At 40.8% G+C, this 22,623-nt stretch overlaps 1 protein-coding gene across 1 annotated transcript in view; it reads right to left on the bottom strand.

Annotated features, from left to right (window-relative positions):
- The window catches only part of LOC132383421 (glutamate receptor ionotropic, kainate 3-like), a 550,775-nt gene extending 529,849 nt beyond the window's left edge, over positions 1-20,926 (bottom strand). Inside the window, exon 1 of the mRNA XM_059954362.1 lies at positions 20,842-20,926. Within this exon, the coding sequence (XP_059810345.1) occupies positions 20,842-20,926 (85 nt within the window). The remainder of the gene's footprint in view (positions 1-20,841) is intronic.
- Between the last annotated feature and the right edge of the window lie 1,697 nt (positions 20,927-22,623).

Genomic DNA, 22,623 nt, shown 5'->3' on the forward strand with positions numbered 1-22,623 from the left:
ATCACTATGCCTCAGAACCATCCACAATTCACCTCGGGTACAACACCAACTTTTATTCACAATGCAGTATATTGCCCAAGTCTTTCCAGTCCATACAAGGCAATGAGCAGTTCCTGCAGCTAGTTCAGTCACAAAAAGGTGATGAACAAAGATACTGATGGTGCTATCAAACACCATTTACTACTATCTGATCACAGATGGTGAGGTCCGGTTTCATCATCTGTCCAAACATGAGCAAAAATTGCTGAGTTCCATGGGAGAGCTGAGAGAGGTTGCCTTGAACTCAAAGCAGTCTGAATTACAGGTCATGCATGACCCAACTTTTAAATCCCTTTACCTTCAGCTACTTTATCAATAAAATTTACCCTTTGTATGTTCAGAAATATGAATAATTGTACAATCTTCAGCTCTCTTCCAGCTCCTTAAAGAAAGGAACATATGTTTGGTTTTGCCCACATGCAGCAAACCCAAAGCAACAATGAGGTCTAAACTGGTGGCAACAATCATTCATTACAGCAGATGAGGCTTTCTAATGGTACAAACTTGAACAGCATTACATTCATTGAATCCCCTACAGACAATATCCCAGGTATCATTAATATTTGGAAATGTAACTGGTTCAGACAAGAATCAAACTACAATAGTATTCTGCAGCGAGGGAATCGCCTCCTAATTCCCAAAGCTCTTTCACCATTTATCTATCCCTTGAGATGCCACAATTGAAAAGTCAACTCTGAAAACAGGCACTCCAATTACAAACAAGAGAAAACATGCAGATGCTGGAAATCGAAGCAACAGGCAAGCTCAGCACAATCAGAGAATCCTGTGGCCGACATTTCACCCACTAATTTCTCCTTGACCACTACTTTACCAAAGTGTGCACCAAGACAGAAAACATTCCAACAATTCTCCCCAAGACTTTTTCTAACACTAAGTCAAGCCCCGGGCCTGACTTATCAATCCAGACAACTCATAGCAGCTGTATGAAAATACTAGAATTTGTATCTTCCCCTCCCAGTCACACACCAACTTGACTTGGAAATAAATTCATACTGGGTTAAAACCCTGAAAGCCCCAAACAGGCCGCATTGCAAGACATTCACCAAGGCAATTCAAGAAAACTACTCACTATTTTCTCGTTAAAAGCTCGTAGGGATAAGTTGACCTTGTTAGCGGAGCTCGCATTCTTCAATGGAAACAATGTTAATGGTGGAAGCCTCCATCAAGTCTGCAGCAACGGCGCTCCAAATATATCAGACGCCTGTGGGAAACCATTCCACGGATGTCTATCTTGAGTACGCTCTTTTTGGGTACTTTCCCCCTTTCTTTTGCCGACTGAGCAACCCCCAAGGGAATCCATTGACACTTGGCTCTATAATAAGACACTATCAAAGCGACTAACTCAGCAAGATTTGCCCCACCCAGAATTAAAGGGATATTTCCCGGTTTATTGGCAGGGTCCGCTAGGAAGGACATTCCATGTTGGGATTAAACACAGAGACTAATCCCTTCCCTCTGCTTGACACACGTTCCGGTGGCCAACTAGATATAAACACCCACGTACGTGCCAACTTTGTCACCTTCTAAACAAACTACAAGTTTCACACACAAAATGCTGGAGTTACTCAGCAGGCCAGGCAGCATCGATGCTGAAGGATCTCAGCCCAAAACGTCGACTATTCACTTTTTCCCACAGATGCTGCCTGGCCTGTTGAGATCCTCCAGCATTTTGTGTGCGTGGTGTTTGGATTTCCCGCATCTGCAGACTCTGACGCGTTTTTAGAAATTACACATTTGTTTAGAGAGCATTGCATGGCACGCAAAATATAAAGTTTTCCTGCACTTTTAGTTACAATTTCTGTGGGTTTTTTTGGAGTTAAAGGATCGAGACCCCAAATTCATATTATCTTTTTCAAAATGCATTTGTTTTGCCCATTGTCGTGTGGCTTTTGAAACCTCTACATCTCTCTGCTTCCGCGGACGACATTACACTTGGGGGGGAAAAACAGTACAACCCCGCCGCGACAACCCCTCTGTCAGCAGCACTCACAATATCTTCACATGCTCGGACTGATACAAATTCACTGCGATCTGCAGTGGACATCTATAAACATGGATCCCTTAACGCTAACGGTGCAGTTCTTTTCTTATGCTAATCCCTCAAATTCCAAACTCAACCCGCTTTGCTAAAATGAAACCGTCCTTTCACCGCTGCAGCGAAATAGCTTTTATCTGCCTTTAACCTTTGCGGAGCCAAGTGCAAACTCAATCAGCAACGCATTCGGATTCAAAGGAAGAGCAATTATTATGCTAATGATTTACAATAGCCTTGCTGTCTAAAACAGTCCTTTAAAGTTGCCAAAAAAAAACTGCAGCTGGCGGTGTCGGCTTCAGTTTGCACAAGGCTAAGGACATTTGTCACTGATGTGCAAATTGTCCTTCCTTTCCCAAATTACTTTACGCCACTGGTTTTTTCTATATCAAAACGGGACAAATATTTACCATAATGTAACGTTTGAGATTCAATTCTATTTTGAAAGTATCTGCCTCGGTTACACCCACCGCCCGAAATTTGAAGGGGATAATTTAAAGTAAAACAGAGAGGGAACGACACACACCGATACCCCCCCCCCCCCAGAATAATTACAACCATTTGGTTAGTCCAGTCCCTACCGCTCTAAATGAGTGTAATCCCGTAATTTCGTTCTTGTCCCCTTGGCTCTGCAAATGATTTCATTTTAGATACTTCGAATTTCATTCGAACGCTACAACTGAAGACCTTTGGGCGCGACAATTGAGTCCGCTTCCATCTCTATCCTTGCCCATGCATTCCAGGATCACATTTCTTCCCGTGTAAAATAAAATGCTTTCACTTTTTATTATCTTGACAGTCACTCTAATTCTCTGCCTCCTTCCTAGCTCTTGACCACTCAGCTAACAGGGCAACGAGTCAGGAATAGATTTCTGAATGGACATTGAACCCACTATCAGCACCTTTCTACTTTTTTTGCACTACTTACTTAATTTAAACAAATATATATATATGATATAGACACACACACACTTTCTGCAATTCACATTTTTTATTATCTATTCCATTGTACTGGTGCCACAAAAACAACAAATTTCCTACATCTACATAGGCTGGTTATATTAAACCTGTTTCTGATTCTGAATTTTTGTCTATCAGCTTTATCCATTGCCTTAATTTTGTATTATATGTAATTATTAAATCTGTTTCCTTTCCTGTTGATATCACCAGACTCGCCTGACTTATTTATTAATTATTATTGTTGGTTTTTGCGCATTTTCACAGTTTGTCTTCTTTTGCACATTTGTTGTTTTTCATTTTGTGTAGTTTTTCACTGATTCTATTGTATTTCTTCATTCTACTGTGAATGCCTGTAAGGAAATGAATTTCAGAGTAGTGTAGGTACAAAGTAACATGTAAGTACTTTGATAATAAATTTACTTTCAATTTTTGTCATTTTAATTACCTCTGTCAAACCCTACCATGTTCTGACATATTTAGTTGACTTAAAAACAAACCCATTTCTTTTTTGACACAGCCAGGTCAGAAGTTGCCATAGCAACCAGATATCTGAGGGAGAGGCAGCTACCATAATATCAGAAGTTTCAAAATAATAATGCTCTACTTTTCAAAACTAAGGTCAAGAGATCAAATAAGATGTGGACAATGGCATGCTGTGCATAATCGGGAACACTCAGCAGCTCAGGTGGTATCCACGGGAAAAGAAACAAATTTTACATTTCAGAATGAAGGTTCTTCTTCATCAATGTCAAAAAAAATGGTCATTGTTTCATTACCTGCCGGATGCTTTCTGTAATCTGTTTGTTGTTTTCCTTCATAATTGCAGCATCTTCCATTATTTTGATTTTCAATGTGCTGAATGATGTTAGACCATGACTCACTTTCCATGGAGATCTCTGGATTTTCAATTACATTGACATGGATGAGGGGAGTGTTCCACGCGAATGGCAGTAAAGACGCCACCAGTTTTGTGCTGCTGTCTATTATACAGCTTGCTTAGTGGGGCATAAATGGGGTCCCTTCAGAAGCATCCAATTATTTTTTTTACATAATAAGGATAGAGAAGAAGAGAGTAAATGCCAGCAGGGTGAGGACAGACATCACTGATAATCATCAATTAGCCAAGTATCTGTGGGGACCATGATCAAATAAATATAACAAAAAAACAGATGCAGGAGTTGTGCCTATTCTGCTTTTCAATGTCATGATGTTTTTACCTCAGCACTAACCCTCTAATTCTTAAATCCATTTTTTGCCAATATGACTTAATGTATGAAAGTCTATTGATCTTTGTTTTGAATTTATTTATTTAGTCTCCATATTCCCTTTAGGTAGAAAGTTCAAAAGTTTGTTGGATGAAGAAATTTCTCCTAGGTCTGATGAACATTGACAACCTTTTATTTTCAGACTTCAGTCTCAGGTTCCAGAATGCCCAGTCAGGGAAAACATCAGCTAGCTATAAAATTTGCAATGACTCCATAATTGGATTCTTTCTGAGATCAACATAGTTCTAAACAATTCAGCTCACAACCTGTATCTATTATTCTCAATCACAAGAGAAGCACCCTTCAAGATGAAAAGTTGCAAAGGTATCTTACGAAATAATAACAATATACTTAAGACATTAAATATTGCATTGTACCCATCTGTAAAAATAGAGTGGCAGTTGTACAGTACAGTGCAAAAGTCTTTGGCATAGACTGTGTACGTAGCAAGGGTGCCTAAGACTTTTGCTTAGTATTGTATTTGTCAACATGGAGCAGAGCAGGGGCAAAGGATGTTGGGGATGGTGAGGGTGGCATGCTGCAAGATGGGTATGGGATAGGTGGCAGAGAAGGAGTGCTAGGTTGGGGGGGGGGGTGGTACAGGTGCAGACCCACCTAGCCCACAGACACCAGGCAAGATTATTTGATTCCAAACAATTGGTTTATTGATCATCACAGAATGTCTCTTTGGTGCTCCCCACTCCCTCCCCTCTCCCTACTCCTTTTCCCAACCATGATTTTGCTCTGCCTCCCCTTTTCCCACTCTCAGTCCACAATATAAACCCTTATATTTGAATCAGGTTTATTATCATTCATATAGGTCATGAAATTTGCTTTTTTTGCAGAAATAGTACATTGTAAAGCATAAAATTAATACAGTACAGAGCAAAAGTCTTAAGCACCCTAGCTATATATCTGTGCCTAAGACTTCTGTTCAGCACAGCCTTGTGGGCCGAAGGGCCTGTATTATGCTGTAGGTTTTCTGTGTTTCTATTTCTGTATTTTGCTAGAAAGAATAAGAAGAAATAAAACAACCAAATTGCACTATTTTAAAGACAAGTTATAAACTAACATTTATGGTATTGCAGGACAACAAACAGTTAATAAAATGTTTGCAGTCCTCATTTTGGAAGTTGTGCTAATGGTTAAAGTCACTATTTATGGTCCAACTCCAGCATTGTGTTAAATTTTGGGACAACACACTCTGGAAAAATGAAATTCCTTAAAGAGGATATAAAGATCTTCACTGCTAATTTCAGGACAAGACGGCAATGTTCACAGTGTAGAGCCATGGTTGTTCAGCTCAGTAGGAAAAAATGAAGGAAGTGTACAATATTAAAAACAGAATAAATAAAGAGAAATTAGTTCTGCTGTTTGAAGAACAGAAACTCAAAGAGCTCCAGTTTTTTGGTGATCAATACAGGAAACGGAGAAAGCTGGAGACGAATTGTTTTTGTAAAGTGGTGGTTTGGATTTGGAATGGACCACATAATATAATGGATCCAGCGTCTTCTAAAAGGAACAGAAAAAAAATGAGAAGTGTTTTTTTTCTTCTGGGAGGTAGGGGAAATAAAGGAGGATTGTTAAAAATACAATTGCTGCTTGAAAGTTCCATTGCAAATTCTAATAGATAAAATAGCTTCCTTTTCTGTTATACTATTCTATAATTCATCTCCCTCTGGACTCAGTGAGCGGTCAGATTCTGATCCCAAAGCCTGATGTTGCAAAGGTGGGGATCAAATAGTAAAGGTCAATCATCGTAATGGGATGGTAAATTCATTAGAAATTAGGGTATTCCAATACGAACTTCTAATGGCATGAGCATGAGTATTAGATTAGAAGCAAAATATACCTAGTCTATTCAATGGGTGGACATACCATAATCAGCAGAATGATCTCATTTTCCATTCCTAGTCCTACAATGATACACCCACTGGCATGCTCTGACCGGCTTCAACACATCTGGGTAAGGGATAGGAAAAATGCCAAACACTGATAAGTTCATAATTTTAAATAATACATGGGCACCTTCAGTGATGGGAGGTGATGGGTGTAGCTAGGAGAATATTTGAATATAAATGGTCAGATGATAAAAAAAACATGTCAAACCTCAATCAAATTTGGCCAACAGAGACATTCACAATGTGAAGTAGTGAACCAATAGTTTAATTTACATTTTGCCAGATCTTCAGCAGACATTAGAAGAAGAGTGGTTAGAGTGCAAACTGAAGGTCACTAATTTACTTTGGATAGATCAAAAATTGTATCCAGTTACCCATTTCATGCATTTGACTTTTGACAAAGTACAGAAAAGAATCACATGCACAAAACCAATGGTAATAAAGAATCAGCAATTTAATAGGGTTGCGAAGACAATGAATAAAGAAGATGGTTTCCTATCTTCAGGATCGAAAGTAGTTCAGAGTCATCTTCAGTGAAGAGATGGAAGACATGAAAAAGTTAACAATGTCACGTCAAACCTTCCTTATTCCATTTCACATGAAGCAACAACTCTTTCGTACTCATTTCTTAAAACATTTTAGTTTTATATTCTGTTTTATATTCAATTGTCAATCTCTCATTATTTATGGCTAATTATCTATATTTGCATTTGCAGTTTGTTGTCTTCTGCACTCTGGTTGATTCTGTTATAGATACTATTCTATAGATTTGTTGAATATGCCAGCAGGAAAATTAATCTCAGGTTTGTATATGGTAACATATATGTACTTAAAACACACATATGTATAATATATGTACTTTATAATAATAAAACATACTTTGATCCTTGAGTTGCCATGAAGATAATCAGAATAATTCTGAGGTTATTTGGAGACCAGAAAGATTTCCTTATTGAGGCAGAGGGTATGGAAGAGCAGATATACACTTTGCATCATTTACATTAGAGAAGAAGATGGTATTCAGTGCCACAGAAAAGTTCCATATTAATTTGATAGTGGAGCAATTAAAAATAATTATCTTTAATCACACTAGAAATATCATCCCCATCCAACTGGGATGTATCCAAAGTTGCTAAGAAAGTAAGGAGGAAAACTGCAGTGTTCACTTACCTTAATCTTCCAATCTCCTTTGAATATGGTAGAGATGTCAGAGGTTGAGGATGTGAATTTATAATTTTCTTCAATAAATTGGGAATATTTTAGTTCTACAGTTGTAGGCCAGATAGCCTAATGTCCTGAGAAGCATTAATCTGGGCCAAAATGAAATGATGTTAAGAGCAACAAGAATTTGTGAAAAGCACATTGTGATACCTGTTGAGAGGAGTGCAGCTGTTCTGTGCATTTAGACTTTCAAAAGGGCTTTCATAACATACTACAGAATAGACTTGCCAGTAAAATTAAAGCTCACGGATCAAGGGTAGAGGCTACATGAATATAAAATTGACTCAGCTATTCACAGCCAAATTTCATCATGAATGTCTGACTCACAGAAGATAGGAGGATACTAACAAAGCTTAGAAAAAAAAATCAAAAGACTAGCAAAATTTACCATTGTATAGCAGATAAAATTTAGAAAGGAAAATTGTGGTGATTTATCTATCATGAGAAGAATAAGAAGAAGCAACATAAACTACAAGGTACAGTTTTAAAGTGGATGCAGATATGGGGGGAGTGGGATCTAGGGATTTGCACATGTCTTTGAATCAATAGGACAGGTTGAGAAATAGTTATAAATATAATCCTTTGTTTTGGCATTGGTATTCAGTACAGAAGCAAGTCTAAATGGGATTGCAGAAAATGAATCTTTAGTGACATGTTGCACTTCATGGTATTGTGTGCTTGAGGTACGTTGTCAACCAACTGCACATATTCTGGTGCTCTGTAGTTGCCAAGAAAGTTTTTCAGCAACATCCTTGAATGCCTTCCATGTGATTTTCTCTGGTCCCACTAGAAGATCATCAAATTCCCTGTCATTGTTGACCTGTTTGATTTGAGGACCAATAAAAATGCCTTGTTTAATCTTGGCATCAGTTATTATGACTGATATTATTTGAAATAACAAATGTGGGTGATTTCAAAAAGTCTGGTGTGGGGTAGGAAAATTTCATGGTGACTTTCATATCAGCTGCTCAAAATCCATAAGATATACCCAAAATATTCAGGAAGCAAAATATTTGTTGTCTAGTGTCTAAGAAGTTGCATCTCAACAAAGATGGACACCAGTGATTAAATTCATCATGCTTTATTCTGCCAACATAGCCTTTGGTTTATTAAGATAAATTACATTTGATGATCTAGACTTCAAATCCATGTCAATCAGAGGGCAGTGATCTCTGTCCTTCTTAATCTTCTGATATCCCAAGCAACTGGAAAGAAACCGCAAAGGTTGCCTCTATAAAACTCTGCAAAATCAGTGAATGAATCAGCAAACCACCATCGATGACCTCTCCAACATCTCCAGCATTGAGGCCCTAGATGCACTCAGTCAATTCTTTTGAGAAGGTCAGATTGTTTCCATGCATAAGCAAGATGATGGAATCAGATATTCTACTATGAGCTCAGTGATAGGAAGTGCGGACCAAAAAAACACAGGAAAAAGTTCAAGGATGATCTCGAGTCCTACTTGTAACAATGCGAGATCCCCACTGACTCCTGAGACCTTCTGGCCCATAATTGCTCAAAGTGAAGAAGGAACATTAAGAAAGTTACTGAAAATCATAAATCGATGCAGCAGGATCACACAGGTATCCTGCATAAATAGCAGAAGGAGGACACACACCTCACCCAACTATCCACACACCTGCTCCACCTATGTAAGAGTCAATGGCTCTTGCATTGGCCTCATCAATAACTTCAGAACCTACAAACTAGAATGAAAACAAAGGACTGCCTATGATGAAATAACTGTTGAGACAGTTTTGACAATGTTGCTCATGCAAACAAATTCTCTTGCAATTAAGGCCAAAGTACCACTTGTCTTCTTAGCTGCACATTGAGTTTCATTGAATTAAGTAAAAGGACTCTGACTCCTCTCATCACCAGAACCTTTTCAATGATGCATTATTTAAATATTACGGTACATATTTTCCATCTGCCATGCCCCTGCCATTTACTTTGTCTATCTATTTCCTCTTGACATATCTCAGCATCCTCCTCACACTCACACTGTGACTTTTCTTAAGAAATCATTAGATTGTAATATATTGAAATGGTTCCTCAACAAATTGTCAACATAGGTTGTGAGTTGCACAGATCCCAAAAATGATCCTTGTTACCCAATCCCATCTGTTATAATTGTAATAACTGAAGGGGATATCTTATTGAAAGCTTTCTGAACAATATACACACAGTGAACACCTTATTAAGTACAGTTGTACACCTGAGTGTTAATGAAAGTATCAGCCAATCAAATAGCAGCATCTTGATGCATAAAGGCATGCAGACATCATCAAGAGATTCAGTTGTTGTTAAGATCGATCATCAGAATGGGAATATAATGTGATCTAAGTAACTTGAGCCGTGAAATGTTTGTTGGTGCGAGATGGGGTGTTTGAGTATCTCAGAAACTGCTCATCTCCTAGAGTTTTCACTCACAACAGCGTTTAGGGTTTACAGAGAATGGTGCCAGAAACAAGAAAGACATCCAGTGAGTAGCAAAAGTGCTCAGTTAATGAATGAAATCAGAGGAGAATAGCCAGACTGGTTCAAACTCACAGGAAGGCCACAGGAACACATAATACCTTACATCACAAGATGTCAAACCTTGAAGTGGATGGGCTACAGCAGCAGTAGACTACAAACATAAACTCAGTGGTCACTTTATTAGGTACAGGAGCTATCAATTAACATGGCCACTGATTATACCACACCCACTCACCTCCCAGGTACTTAATCAATTCTACACCAAGAAAATTCACAGATCACCAAGAAAAATCACAGTTACACCAAGAAAAATCACAGATTTGTCAAACATAATTTCTGTCTTGTTCATCCATGTTGATTGTCTCCAAACCCATTATCATTTCCAAGTAGTCTGTTACCACTTCCTTAAGATAGATAGGTAGGTACTATATTGATTCCAAAGGATATTACAGTGTCGCAGTAGCATTACAAGTGCACAGATATACAAATATTAGAAGACAAGTAAGAAAGAATACAAAGTAAGTTACCTCAATCATGTAAACAGGAAGGGATAATCACTTCCCCAGCTATAGGTTGACTCATTATAGAGACTAATGGCCAAGGGAAAGAATGACCTCATACAGCACTCTTTGGAGTAGCACAGTTGTCTTAGTCTATTGCTGAAACAATAAATTCCAGCATTTACTTTATCAGATATTGAGCTAATGGGTCTTTAGTTCCCCATTTATTTTCTTTAAGTAGTGGCAATATCTTACAATCTGTAGAAAACATTCTAGAAGTTATGCAGACTGATTAGACTAGACCAGAATCCTATAAGTGTTGAAAGACCTATGATGGAAATTTGGGATTGTTGTCCTTAGAACTGTAAAAGTCAGGAAAGTTGACAGAAATACTCAAAATCAAGAACTTTCATTGTAGGGCAAATAAAAAGAAAATGTTTCCCATTGAAGAAGTGTTGGTATTAAGAGTTCATAGATTTAAGGTTATTGTTGAAAACTAATCAAGGCATGAGGGGGAAACATGCAGTGAGTTGAAATCAACAAAATGCATTGATTGATGCTGCGGCAGAAGGAGATTCCATATGAAATGAAATTAAAGTGGGAGACAGAGAAGTGGGACTAACTGAGTAACACAACAAGCTATCAAAGGTACAAAATGAACCTCCTTCAATCCTTCCATGCTAGCTGTGATTTTTGCTTCAGTAAACTAAGTGAACTCATAAACATATTCATGTGGACTGGTCCTGTAAGGGATAGCCTAATTCAGTTAAAGGGATTCTTCTGCCAAGCCCAGAATCTAAATTTAATAAAACAACTTTATTACTCTTAATAAGTACTTAAAATATTTTCTGCTAACATTTTTGTATAGTAATAACTCGGTCTCTTGGTTACTAATTACCAAAAGAACTAATTACTCTGAGGGTAAATTGTCTAGTGGGCTGAAAAATCCCTTTGGGTTTTTGAGATTTCATTGCTAATTAAATTCGAGATGGATAAAAGGTCATTTTTTCAGCAGCTCGCCTTTTCTTTAACTAGACATCTTCTGCAACTTTTTTTCACTAAAGGATGTCAGTGCTTGAAGTACTTCTGGTGGTGTCCTGAAGATACAGCATTGAAATATTTCCCGTTGCGTTACTTTTCTTACATTCAAAAGTAAATGTCATCTTTTACTATGTGGATGCACACCCTTTCTATTATCCTTGTGCTCGCTCTTAATGGCCCTGTCAACCTAGATTTGCAATCTCTGTTCACCTTGACAGCTCTGTAACAAGTTAATGCCCACCAGGTGGTGCAGACCACAGTCTCGTCACACTCTGGTGTCACACAATTATACGCATTTATTACAGGTAACATCCCTTCTGCAAGTTTTTGGGTGACAATTAGGCATTACTGCATGCTCTTTTATTAATTAAACTGCTCATGTGCATCACTCTTTAACCCTGGGAGTGCCCTGCACCATTTACCTTGCCCCTTCATCTTATCTAAAAATAATTATACTGTACTGATTAATATAAATTGCAAGCACACCCCAAAATTATCAGGGGCTATCATGCTTCTCAGAGCCAACTCTTTGCGTAGCATTCTTTCAGTGTTCCATGCAACTCTATGTATAACCTTTTCAATTTCTAACTGTTCTTCCTACCTTCAGAAATAAGTGGTTACTGTACACCTCATTACACAGTCCATTTGCCAATAAATCATGGGAATATTCCAAACTATTCTTTTTCTGTTTGGAATTGACGGCTACACAAGAGCAACTAGGGCAGTGGGGCCATACCTTTCCCCTTTCCAACTCTGATTGACATAACATCATCAATCAAGTGATGAACCATTTAAATCTAGAAGCAGAGCTTGAACAGGGATTGGGTAGTGAAAAGTAGATCATATCTGTTTTTCGTGACAACCAGTACAATTGTTATAGAAACAGCTCACACTTACACTCAGTGACCACTTTATTAGGTACACCTATACACCATTGTGTTAATGCAAATATCTAATCAGCTAGTCATGTAGCAGCAATTCAATGCATAAAAGCATGCAAACATCATCAAGAGGTTCAGTTGTTGTTCAGATCAAACATCATATTGGAGAAGAAATGTGATCTAAGGAACTTTAAACATAAAGTGATTGTTTGTGGCAGATGGGGTGGTTTGAGTATCTCAGAAACTGCTGATCTGAGGTTTTCATGCACACCAGTCTATGGATTTCTGGAGATTAGTGTGCAAAACAAAACAATATCATCCAGTTAGCAGCAGTTCTGTGGGTGAAAACACCTTGTCAATGAAAGGTCAGAAGAGAATATCCAGGCTGGTTCAACCTGACAGGAAGGTGACAGTAACTCAAATAACCATGCATTACAATAGCGGTGTGCAGAAGAGCATCTCTAAACACATAACTTGTCAAGCTCGCTAATCCGGGAAGATGACCAATGGTGACATCTTGCTGACAGCTTACAAAACTACTAGATACTCTTCTTCTACTAAACATACTTCTGACATGCAGTAAATTGTAGTGTGTATTTTCATTTTTAAGAATGCATTTTTTCAACAGATTAACAATCCGGTGCTTCTATCATCTCCAGGGGGATTTGACCAGGAGTGAGCTTTGGCCATCACTAGGGGCGTATGCTGCATAGATTCCTAATGGTGGAACATGAATCTGTGTGCCGATTATAGCATCAAGTAAGATTACAAACAACGAGGACGAGAGCAGAAAGCAAATGGGTATTCAGTGCTGTTTGCCTGTGTTTGTCCAGTCGCTGTTGTACTGCTACAAGCAAAAAATGTAGGAGTCTTGGCTCCGACGCCACAAGGTTCAATGGTTTGATCACCTCAACAGCTTGCAGCATGAGGCTTGTGGCTATGGACTCACTTTTGGTTGTGGCTTGAAGTTTAATGTCCTCCGTGCAGAACACACTTTACTATATATGCGATTTAGTCAAGGAGCTTCTCCATGGAACTGAATCTGTGATTATGGCCTGCGGACATCAGCACAGTGCTGAACTGATGGACTCAGTGGCTGTGGTCACAACCTTTGGCTCCTGGACTGACTTCACTTGCTTTGACAAATTATGGCTGTGGACTCGCTTTTAGTGGCTCTGCAGTCTGATGTTTATTGTTCTCCGTGTTACATGTTTGCTTTTTGTTACTTGCATGATCTGTTCTTTTTGCACACGTTTGATGGACTTGTTGTGTGTGTTTTCCTTTAAACGGGTTCTACGATGTTTCTTTGTTTTGTAGCTGCTTGCAACAAGACAAATCTCAAGGTTGTATACTATATACATACTTTTATCATGTACTTTGAACTTTGATTGGATGGGCTACAGCAGTCGAAGAATCAGAATCAGTTTTAATATCAATGGCATATCTCATGAAATTTGCTGTTATTTTGCAGCAGCAGTACATTGCAATACATAATAATAACTATAAATTACAATGAGAATGTATATAAAAATAAAGAAATGGTGCAGAAAGAGAGTGTTCATGGATTCATCATCGATTCAGAAACCTGATGGCAGAAAGGAAGGAGCTGTTCTAAAAACAAGGAGCATGCGTCTCCGAGCTCCTGTACTTCATTGATGGTAGCAATTGAAGGCATGTCTTGGGTGATGGGGGGGGGGGGGGGGTCCTTAATGCAGGATACTGCCTTTTTGAGGCTTTGCGATTTGAAGGCATCCTGGATGCTGGGGAGGTTAGTGCCCATGATGGAGCTCACTGAGTTTGCAACATTTTGCAACTTTTTCTGCTCCGGTGCAGTGGCCCCTCCAAACCAGACATTGGTGCAAAGAGTGAGAATCCTTGCCACTGTGTATTTGTACAAATTTGGCAGTGTCTTTGGTGGCATACAAGTTCTCCTCAAACTGATAATAAAATATAGCTGCTGTTGTGTCTTCTTTGTAACTGCATCAATATGTTGGGCCCAGGATAGATCCTCAGAGATGTTGACACCCAGGAATTTGAAACTGCTCAACCTTTCCACTTCTGATCCCTGGTATTTCCTCCACTTCTTCCTGAATCCACAATGAATTCCTTTATCACTGGGTACAGGAGTGGACCACACCGAGTTCAACTCCTGTACCCTATAAAGCGGCCACTGATCATAGATTAGATTAAAACTGTGTTGGAAGATATGGTACTGGAGGTGTGCAGTTCTACTTGCATTTACTCATAAATAAATTCTTGCGGCAGAGCTTTCAAGTGAAATCGATAGACATGTATCCTTCCTTCATTGTATGCTCAAAGGTTCGACGTGGGTATAAGGCACAGAAAGATCTTGTTTTATGTTCACTTGTTTACACATTCCCTCCCGCCCCATCGCCGCTAGAAGATACGACAAAGCAGGCAGCTAATAGAGCACTCGCAAATAATGGGCCACCAGCCATCGAATCAATGGAAGAGTACTAACTTTATATGAAAACATTTGCCTTGTGGAAGTTAACAGCGGGAGTACTGGGGAAGCTATTTGTCATTCAATAAGTAATGCCGGATAATCCATTAGAAGTCACTCCACTCGTTTACGAAATAGAGAGCTTCAGTACAATTCCATCACTTAATATTCTGGTCGAACTCCAACTAACCGGAGCAACTTTAAATATATTTAATTGTTGTATTATTGCAATGGAATTGACGTAATCTTGTCGATGTGGATACTTTTGATCCAGCAATGCACCGAAGGGATCCCCTGCAGACTCACATCCAGTTTCACGCCAGATGGCGAAAGATTTAAAAGGGTAGCTCTCCGACTGGGGCGAGCTCTACTCTTCAAGCTTCTTTCTCCACCCTCCTCTTTCTCGTTCTTCTCACTTCCCACCTGCGGCTCAATGCTGAATTAATTTTGGCCCCGGGATTCCAACTGAGATTAAATGCGGAAAATACCAGCAAAACGCAATAAACAGATAAGCGGCGGAAGAGAGGGATATGGGCATGGTCAACAAAGGGAAAAGACCCAAACACTGGGTAAAACTGGATGAACCAATTTAGTTTTGCGAATATTCTTTACAAGTTTCCCAGTTCAATGGGAATTTTAGTTTCCCGACAGCACAGGGAATGTTTCGGGTGTCCGTGGACGTGATGAATGAGAATCTACACGTGATCTTCATCCACCTCTCAACAGATCCAGCATTTTGGAATTAACTAGAACGTGCGGAAGTTGATCGCAAACGGAATCGTCAGAACGCCATCAGACACACACACGGGGCCGCTCAAGAATATATGATGCAAATAACTAGACTGGTATAGGCAGAGGAACATTAAATAAAGGCCCAAGTCTTCGCTAGCGCGTATTTTAATTGCCATCAAAAGCATGGAGGCCTACAATTTAATGAGGCACTGGAGTCCTGAAACAGAACAAAAACCCTTTTTTGAAAACTTGAATGTCAGAATGTTCTGTGCTTCGATAATTACCTTTCAGTGCGCGTGAATAGACTGGCGGGGAGGGAGGATTAATCTGCATCTCTCCAACAAGTGGCCACAAATACGGCAAAACCAATTGATTCTTTCTCCTCTAAATATTTGTCAACTTTCTTTGGTACCGCCACACGCCTCTTTTCTCCCATGTTATCAAGAGGCGACGTTTCGAGTCAAAAGTCCAGACCTCAGTTAAGGGACTCGACCCGAAAAGTTGACCATTTCCTCCCACAGAAACTACCCGACGTACTGACGGTCTCCAGCAGTTTGCTTATGTTTTGCGGCAGATTCCAGCATCCGCTGTCTCCTGTGTCCCCGCCTTCTACAACTATTGGGAACTGAATAATTTCAATTTTGAAGTATTGAACTGAAACCTATGAATACTAATAAATAAATTCAACCGAAGCGAACAATGCAAGCAATACATTTTTTTTTACCATTTTCTTTTTCACTGGCAAAATGGGATGCTTCTGATCTGGGAGTCCCCATACTCCCGGAGCCAAAGCCAAATCGGTCATTATTAATATTGGCGTTGATTTTGATTGGCGTAATCAGTTACTCCGAGCGCCTGGCAACACCCCCACCTTAAAACATTCACTTCCCTGAATACCAATTGGGAAGAGAATCCGGTTATCACCCCACCGACGAGATATAGATTCCCGAATCCCTTAATCTGCGGCCCGAAACTGAGTGGAAAGACTGTTTAGACATGCTACCCCTCGCAAATGCTTCTGAAACAGAAAGAGATCGGTGGCATTTGAAAACAAATGGAAATGGGCCGAGCTGAAGGCAATGGACAGAACAGTGGAACAGCTGAGCAGGATAGTCCATTGTGGAGGGAACATGAGAGGCGGAGATGGATAAACATAAACGAACGCAGATTTATCTTTAAGTAAACAATAATACTTTAAGATGGATATGAACCATCCATTTGCCTCCGTGGCGGACGGAGTATTTAAGACCAATTTCTTTGCAAATATGTAAAACGTGGGAATGCGTAGTGAAAAAGTGTGATTTTAAGTATCAGTGTCATAAGGGTATCACACTCGCCCTGCGCGTATTTGTCTGGGGTTTGTGAATACCATTTGCATTAACGGTCTGCGCCAGTTCAGCACCAGTCTCCATACTCTGGGGAAGAGTGGTTTAGAGGATTAACTCTCACGAAGTGGGATGGGACGTAGGCGGGGCGGGGATGACTGCCTTTAGACCGAATTAATTTTGGTTCCCACTGATCCGATCGATTTCCACAGCTAATCTTCCACCCAAGACTTTCCCTCTCTAATGTGTTAATAGTTTGCACTGGGCTACTAGCCAAGGTAATGGCGGGGACATCGTTTGGGATTCGCTTTGTCTACGCGAACGGAGCAGGGCGATGATATATTACTTAACCAACAGATCGATTAGACCCAGGTGGACGCGTGGCTAATTAATTGCTCAATAAATCATTGTCCAACCTTGACTTGCTCAATTGAAAATTTAAATATCGTAAATCTGCCCCGAGCCTGAACGAAAACGCTTACAGAATGGAATTCGCCGATATGTATGGCTGGGGGAGATACAATGACACCAGCCGTTCTGTCGTATGTTCCCTGGCCAGAATACCCACTGGGTACTGCTCCTGTTAAATTCGCGACTACGATAAAAAGGCGCAAGACCAGCGCGATCGAGAAGTTCTCTTCTGTTTTTATCCAGAGATTTTGAAGGATCACTCCTGTAACCTGGCACAAGTTGTGCTTTTGAGATATCAGAAGGGTTAACTCCTCCGAACTCGTTCATGCTGCTTGAGATCCAGCAGGAAAAGTGTTATTTCCCCAGCCCCTTGAAATAAAGTTGACTCCCACATTGAATAGTAAATCACCCAGCCCGGCAGTATACACGCTGTACAATGAGTTTATTCTGTCTTGGGTTGACTACCTCTGAAAACCGTTTAAATTCTCCAAGTGTGTTTTTTTTTTACTGAGTTCAGTTGCTCGCATAATTCCAATATGTGAACTTCACCGGAAGATCGAGAACGGCGCAGATAGACAGGTTAGAGGAAAAGTCTCCGCCTTGAGGTGCCCGTAACCAGAAGGCAGAGTTCTAAAGTAGACAATTTGAAGGGGATTTGAGGAAGATTTTTTTTGTTACACCTAAACTGTATTAAATCTGGACGCCCTTCCTGAGGGTGGATATGGAGTTGGAAGCGGGCACTCACAGATGAAAACCTAGAATACCATGGGATGTAGGCCGAGTGCTTAAAAAAATGGGTGAATTCATATCGGTGCTCGGCGGCTGGAATGGACGTCATGTGCTCGAAGGCCTGTTTGCCGCTATACAGAAACGGTTTTTCAAAAGTTGTAACCCCGAAAATAACCATCAATGTTTCCTTTAACTGGACAAGGTTAGTCAAAGCTCCTTTCCTCGAGGCAGACGCCACTCTTCTATTTAGTTTTGTCTTATAGCTTCAGTGGGACCAAATGATCTATGTTGTGCAAGGAATATGAGTGGAAGAGGGAAATGCCAATGAGGGGGTCTCGGTTCATTCATTTCCAGGGAACGATGCTGCCTGACCTGCTGAGTTCCTCAAGCGCAAAATGCCCTTTGAAGAATGGCGTTAACGTATCTTCCGCCTTAGTGCCGAAGTCTCTCTGGGTAAGCTAAGGTGTGAGCTGGAGTGAACGAAAAGGAGCAAAGACCTTCCCTCTCCCGTACATGTCGTCAGGACTGTGGGCGGCACAGACGTGGTATGGCCACACTGAAGAGTTCGCAGCCAACGCTCCGCACGCTGCCTGAAGTGAATTTTTAAAAATCGCCAGACTGACCGAACCATGAAATATTTAGTTATTCACCCTGTATGTGGTACTGAGTTAAGAGACTGTTCTACGTTAACTATTATATAGAGTTTGGTTCACTTTGTAGCTTGTGGGTGAGATCCAATTGGGCCGAAACAACTCATTCACTCCCGATTTATGAGAATGAATATCAGAATCAGGTTTATTGTCACTGACACACGTCTCGTGACATTTGTTGTTTTGGCGCAATATATTTAAATTACTACAAGTTACAATAATATAAAAATCAATAAGTAGCGCAAAAGCAGTACTACAAAAGATTGCCATGGCTTCAAGGACTGCTCAGGATTCAGATGGCGGAGGGGAAGAAGCTGTCCCTGAAATGTTGAGTGGCTAGGTTCTTGTACCTCTTTCCTGATGCTAGTAATGAGAAGAGGGCATGTCCTGGTCCTGCATACGGCAGTGCAAAATAAACCTAAGTGAAAATTGAAACAGCAATCACTTTTACTAAAGACTGATTGCTTGTGTTTTGTATTTCAGTCAACCTGACGACTTTATAGACTGCACCTCTAGCCTTCCTTTCATCGAGGGTGGCTAGATTGTGCGCCACCGCCTTCATTTCTCAAATCTTGTCACGGGTACCCTAAGAATGACAAGGAATCCGTGAGAAGTAGAATATATTTCAGCGACCTGTCATGCCACAAGCTCCTGAATTTGGAATTGCTCCTTCCGTCCCGCCGTTCCCAACAACTCCCTTTGACGTCTCGGTCTTATTGGTTGTAGACAACTGCTTAGAACGACCGTTTAAGCTGCGAACCGGAGTTCTTCCAGGTACGAATACATACAGCTGTCATCAAGTGCGCATGGTTTAATCAGTGGGCTATGAATGGAATAGTCTTAACTGGACATTTGTGAAGAGCTGTACAACTCCAGTGTGAATGTTGAGTGCTTTAGGGTTTTTCCGTTTATCTGCTTGGCGGTCCGAGGTAATGGTAAACCACTTGTCTGAAGCTGTTTGCCAACCGACAGAAACGTATTGATTTGCACTGAGTTGTCTGATAGAGCGGAACAAAGTTCGGATCGCCTCTTCACTCATAGAAAGACAGTCCCCTCTTCGCCAGCCCCTTCCTTCTCCGATAAAACTCGAGTGCAAGCCGCCACAATTTGAGGGACATCCGCCAACAAGTCGCCGTGAGAGATCGCAGCGCAGGAATACGGCAAGAGACGGGACTAGCATGGTGGTGACATATTTACCATCCTGACATGCTCTCGGTGCAAGTGTCTGTCGCGCGAAACCTAGACTGCTTCTTCCACTTCTCCTGCTCCCTGTCCATCTATCATCTTGTCCGTCTCTGTATTTTAGCCTCCCATTCCGGCTACTCCCATTTCTAATCCCGGCGCCGGTGTTTCTAGAATTTACTGTATCATCAGAACTATTAGTATAAATGTTCCCTGGTCATATCCCCCATATCTCTTGTAAAGCAGTCTCTGGTTCTCCGGTTAACTTGCATATGTACAATTTACATTCATAAATTTGCACTTGGGGGGGGGGGTGTCTTTTAATTTGCTGCCTAAATGAAAGTTCTTGTCCCCTGGGTCTTTATTGGTATACAGACACTACGGTATAATCTGGTTATCTCTGGTGTAAATCATATTGTACAACTTTAAACACCGTCACTTCTATTTAGCGATTAAATCCTTATATAACACATTATAGTAGAGCCCGCGGTATGGCTGTTAACATAACTGGACGCAGAGTTTAGCTTCAAAAGCTAAAAAAAAAGCGAGGTATCGCCTTTATCTGTTGACTAACTCAGCGTTGACACTAAACTTCTTTACAGAATGATTCGTTTCCATGCCGTTTAGAATCATCCATTTACCTTAGCTAAATATAATTACATCGGCTATGATCTATCTTCAAATATTTGTCTTCAGCTCTGTGTACTTGAAGATAGTGCGGAACAACCAAACAACCGGAGAATGGTAAGGCGGACAGATCGAGTCAATTCCTAACAGCTAACAATTTTGTTAAGTTGACGTATGCATTAACTTGCCAAATACCCCCTCCCCCATTGCCACCACACCCCTTACTATCACCTCTGTTCATTCACTGTTCCCCAGGCTAAATGTTAATAGCAAAAAATCACCCTCAAGAGATCTCTTCCCAATTTCACTCAACCTCGACCCAGGAATATAACAGTAACTCAAAATAAAAGAGAGTTTAAATGCCGAAAGAGATCCTTACCAATTCGAATAACATGAGGCATCCCATGAGAATATCGTATCCAAAACAAGTAAAAAATAAGTCCCGTCCTGTATTCCAAAATCATACTCAAAAGGAGACCGCCAGCGATTTCTCGTGGTCACAAGTCTGATGGAGTGTGTTCAATGCAAGATTCCACCGGACGAAGGTTCCGTTCGCCGCTCCCACTGTCCAGCCACACGGCGCAAGCTGGATTTTGGGGTTAAAACTCTTTAGTGGTTGGAGTGAGCGGACGCTTCCCGGAGCAGCGCAGAAATCTCAACATGATCTTCACGTCTCACATCGACTTACTCCAATAAAGCGGAGAGGAGGAGAGACACAACTCTGCAAGGGATCGTGGGAGCTGAGCGCTCAGACAGAAAGTATCTAGCTGCAAACCAATCCAAACAACAATTCACTTCAAAATGAGCAGCGGACACACAGACAGGTGGGGAGGGGTGGAAACGGTTGCAAGGCTAAGTTAAAAAAAAAGCAAACAGGGAGGATATACAGCGACGGCAAAACAATCCGCTAGGAAACGCGACTGGTGATTATAACATTGACCGTGAAACAAGTGGGTTAAGTATGTGCCTTATTAGCTGTTCCTTCTACCTCGCGTCACTGTGCATTTAATACCGTGCTTTCAAATGTCATTGCTATTTTTTCTTGCTCCCAGAGGCTTCTTGCTTCTGAGCGTTTTGTCCTTTTATCTTTCCCGAAACTTCTACGACCCGAGCCCGGCCGTCATCAGAATATTTTCCTCTCCATCTCTGCTAGGAACTTGTCTGTTTGTCATGGCGCTTCACCTGGAATTATTCATGAGCCTCACAACTTGTGCCCAGGAAAAGAGTGTTAGCGAAACAGTCCAAGCGATCTTTATTACCCCGCCCATCGACCAAACCATCTCCACGCCCCCACCCCACCCACTAACAAGGGCAGGTTTGAAAATAAACATTTAATCTGATGCGCTGGTAACGCAGACAGAATTGAGATGCTATTTTTTAAAAATTTAAATTCCCGCTCAGGATACTTGTGTCTGCTTTAGTGATTTAAGGTGCATGATCCCAGCCGCAAGATCCCAGTGCTCTGTAATTCAGATGACAGGGTATTTGGAAAACCTTTTGTTTTTGGCGCTTCAATGGTGTGAAAGGCAGTGAGCTTCGGCCGTGTGCGGTCAGCTTCTGAGCTGCCCCGGGCTGAGCCGTAACGACTCAAGGAGGCGGCCAGCCGTACAGGAGAAAAGGCAGGAGAAGTCACCACAAAATGAATTCAGGAAGCGGCCATATAATTATTTAACTTCTCACTCTCCACCCCCCCCCCCCGCGCGTTTAATCAGACGGTTCCTTGTCTGGTTTCGTGACTCTTCCCGAGCCTTGAATTCCACTTCTCAGCTGCCCGCCCCTTTCACCCCTCGCTGACTGCAAACTCCAGGTCATTTTTTTTTACCCCAGTGAACTAAGTGACCAAATGCTTTTATCACCATTAATACTCCTGGCTCGCTGTCACGTCGAGTGGAAATAACCTTCAGTATAACAGCCTTTCTTCCCCTCCTCCCCAATAACTCTCTTAACTATTGACGTGGCGAAGAAAGACAATGTCTACATTTTCTAAACTAAGATATTTAATTCGTTTCATTTGTGTCTGCTCCATATTCATGCCATGTGCTTGGATTTATAGACCCACTGCGCAATATAAAGAGAATCAGTGTGAAATATGAAGCCCCAGAGCTCACATTAGGTAGATTCATGGATATCAGTTCACGGGAGCTCCAGAGCGAATCTCACC

This window comes from Hypanus sabinus, chromosome 30 (assembly GCF_030144855.1).
Source record: "Hypanus sabinus isolate sHypSab1 chromosome 30, sHypSab1.hap1, whole genome shotgun sequence".
Classification (NCBI taxonomy): domain Eukaryota; kingdom Metazoa; phylum Chordata; class Chondrichthyes; order Myliobatiformes; family Dasyatidae; genus Hypanus; species Hypanus sabinus.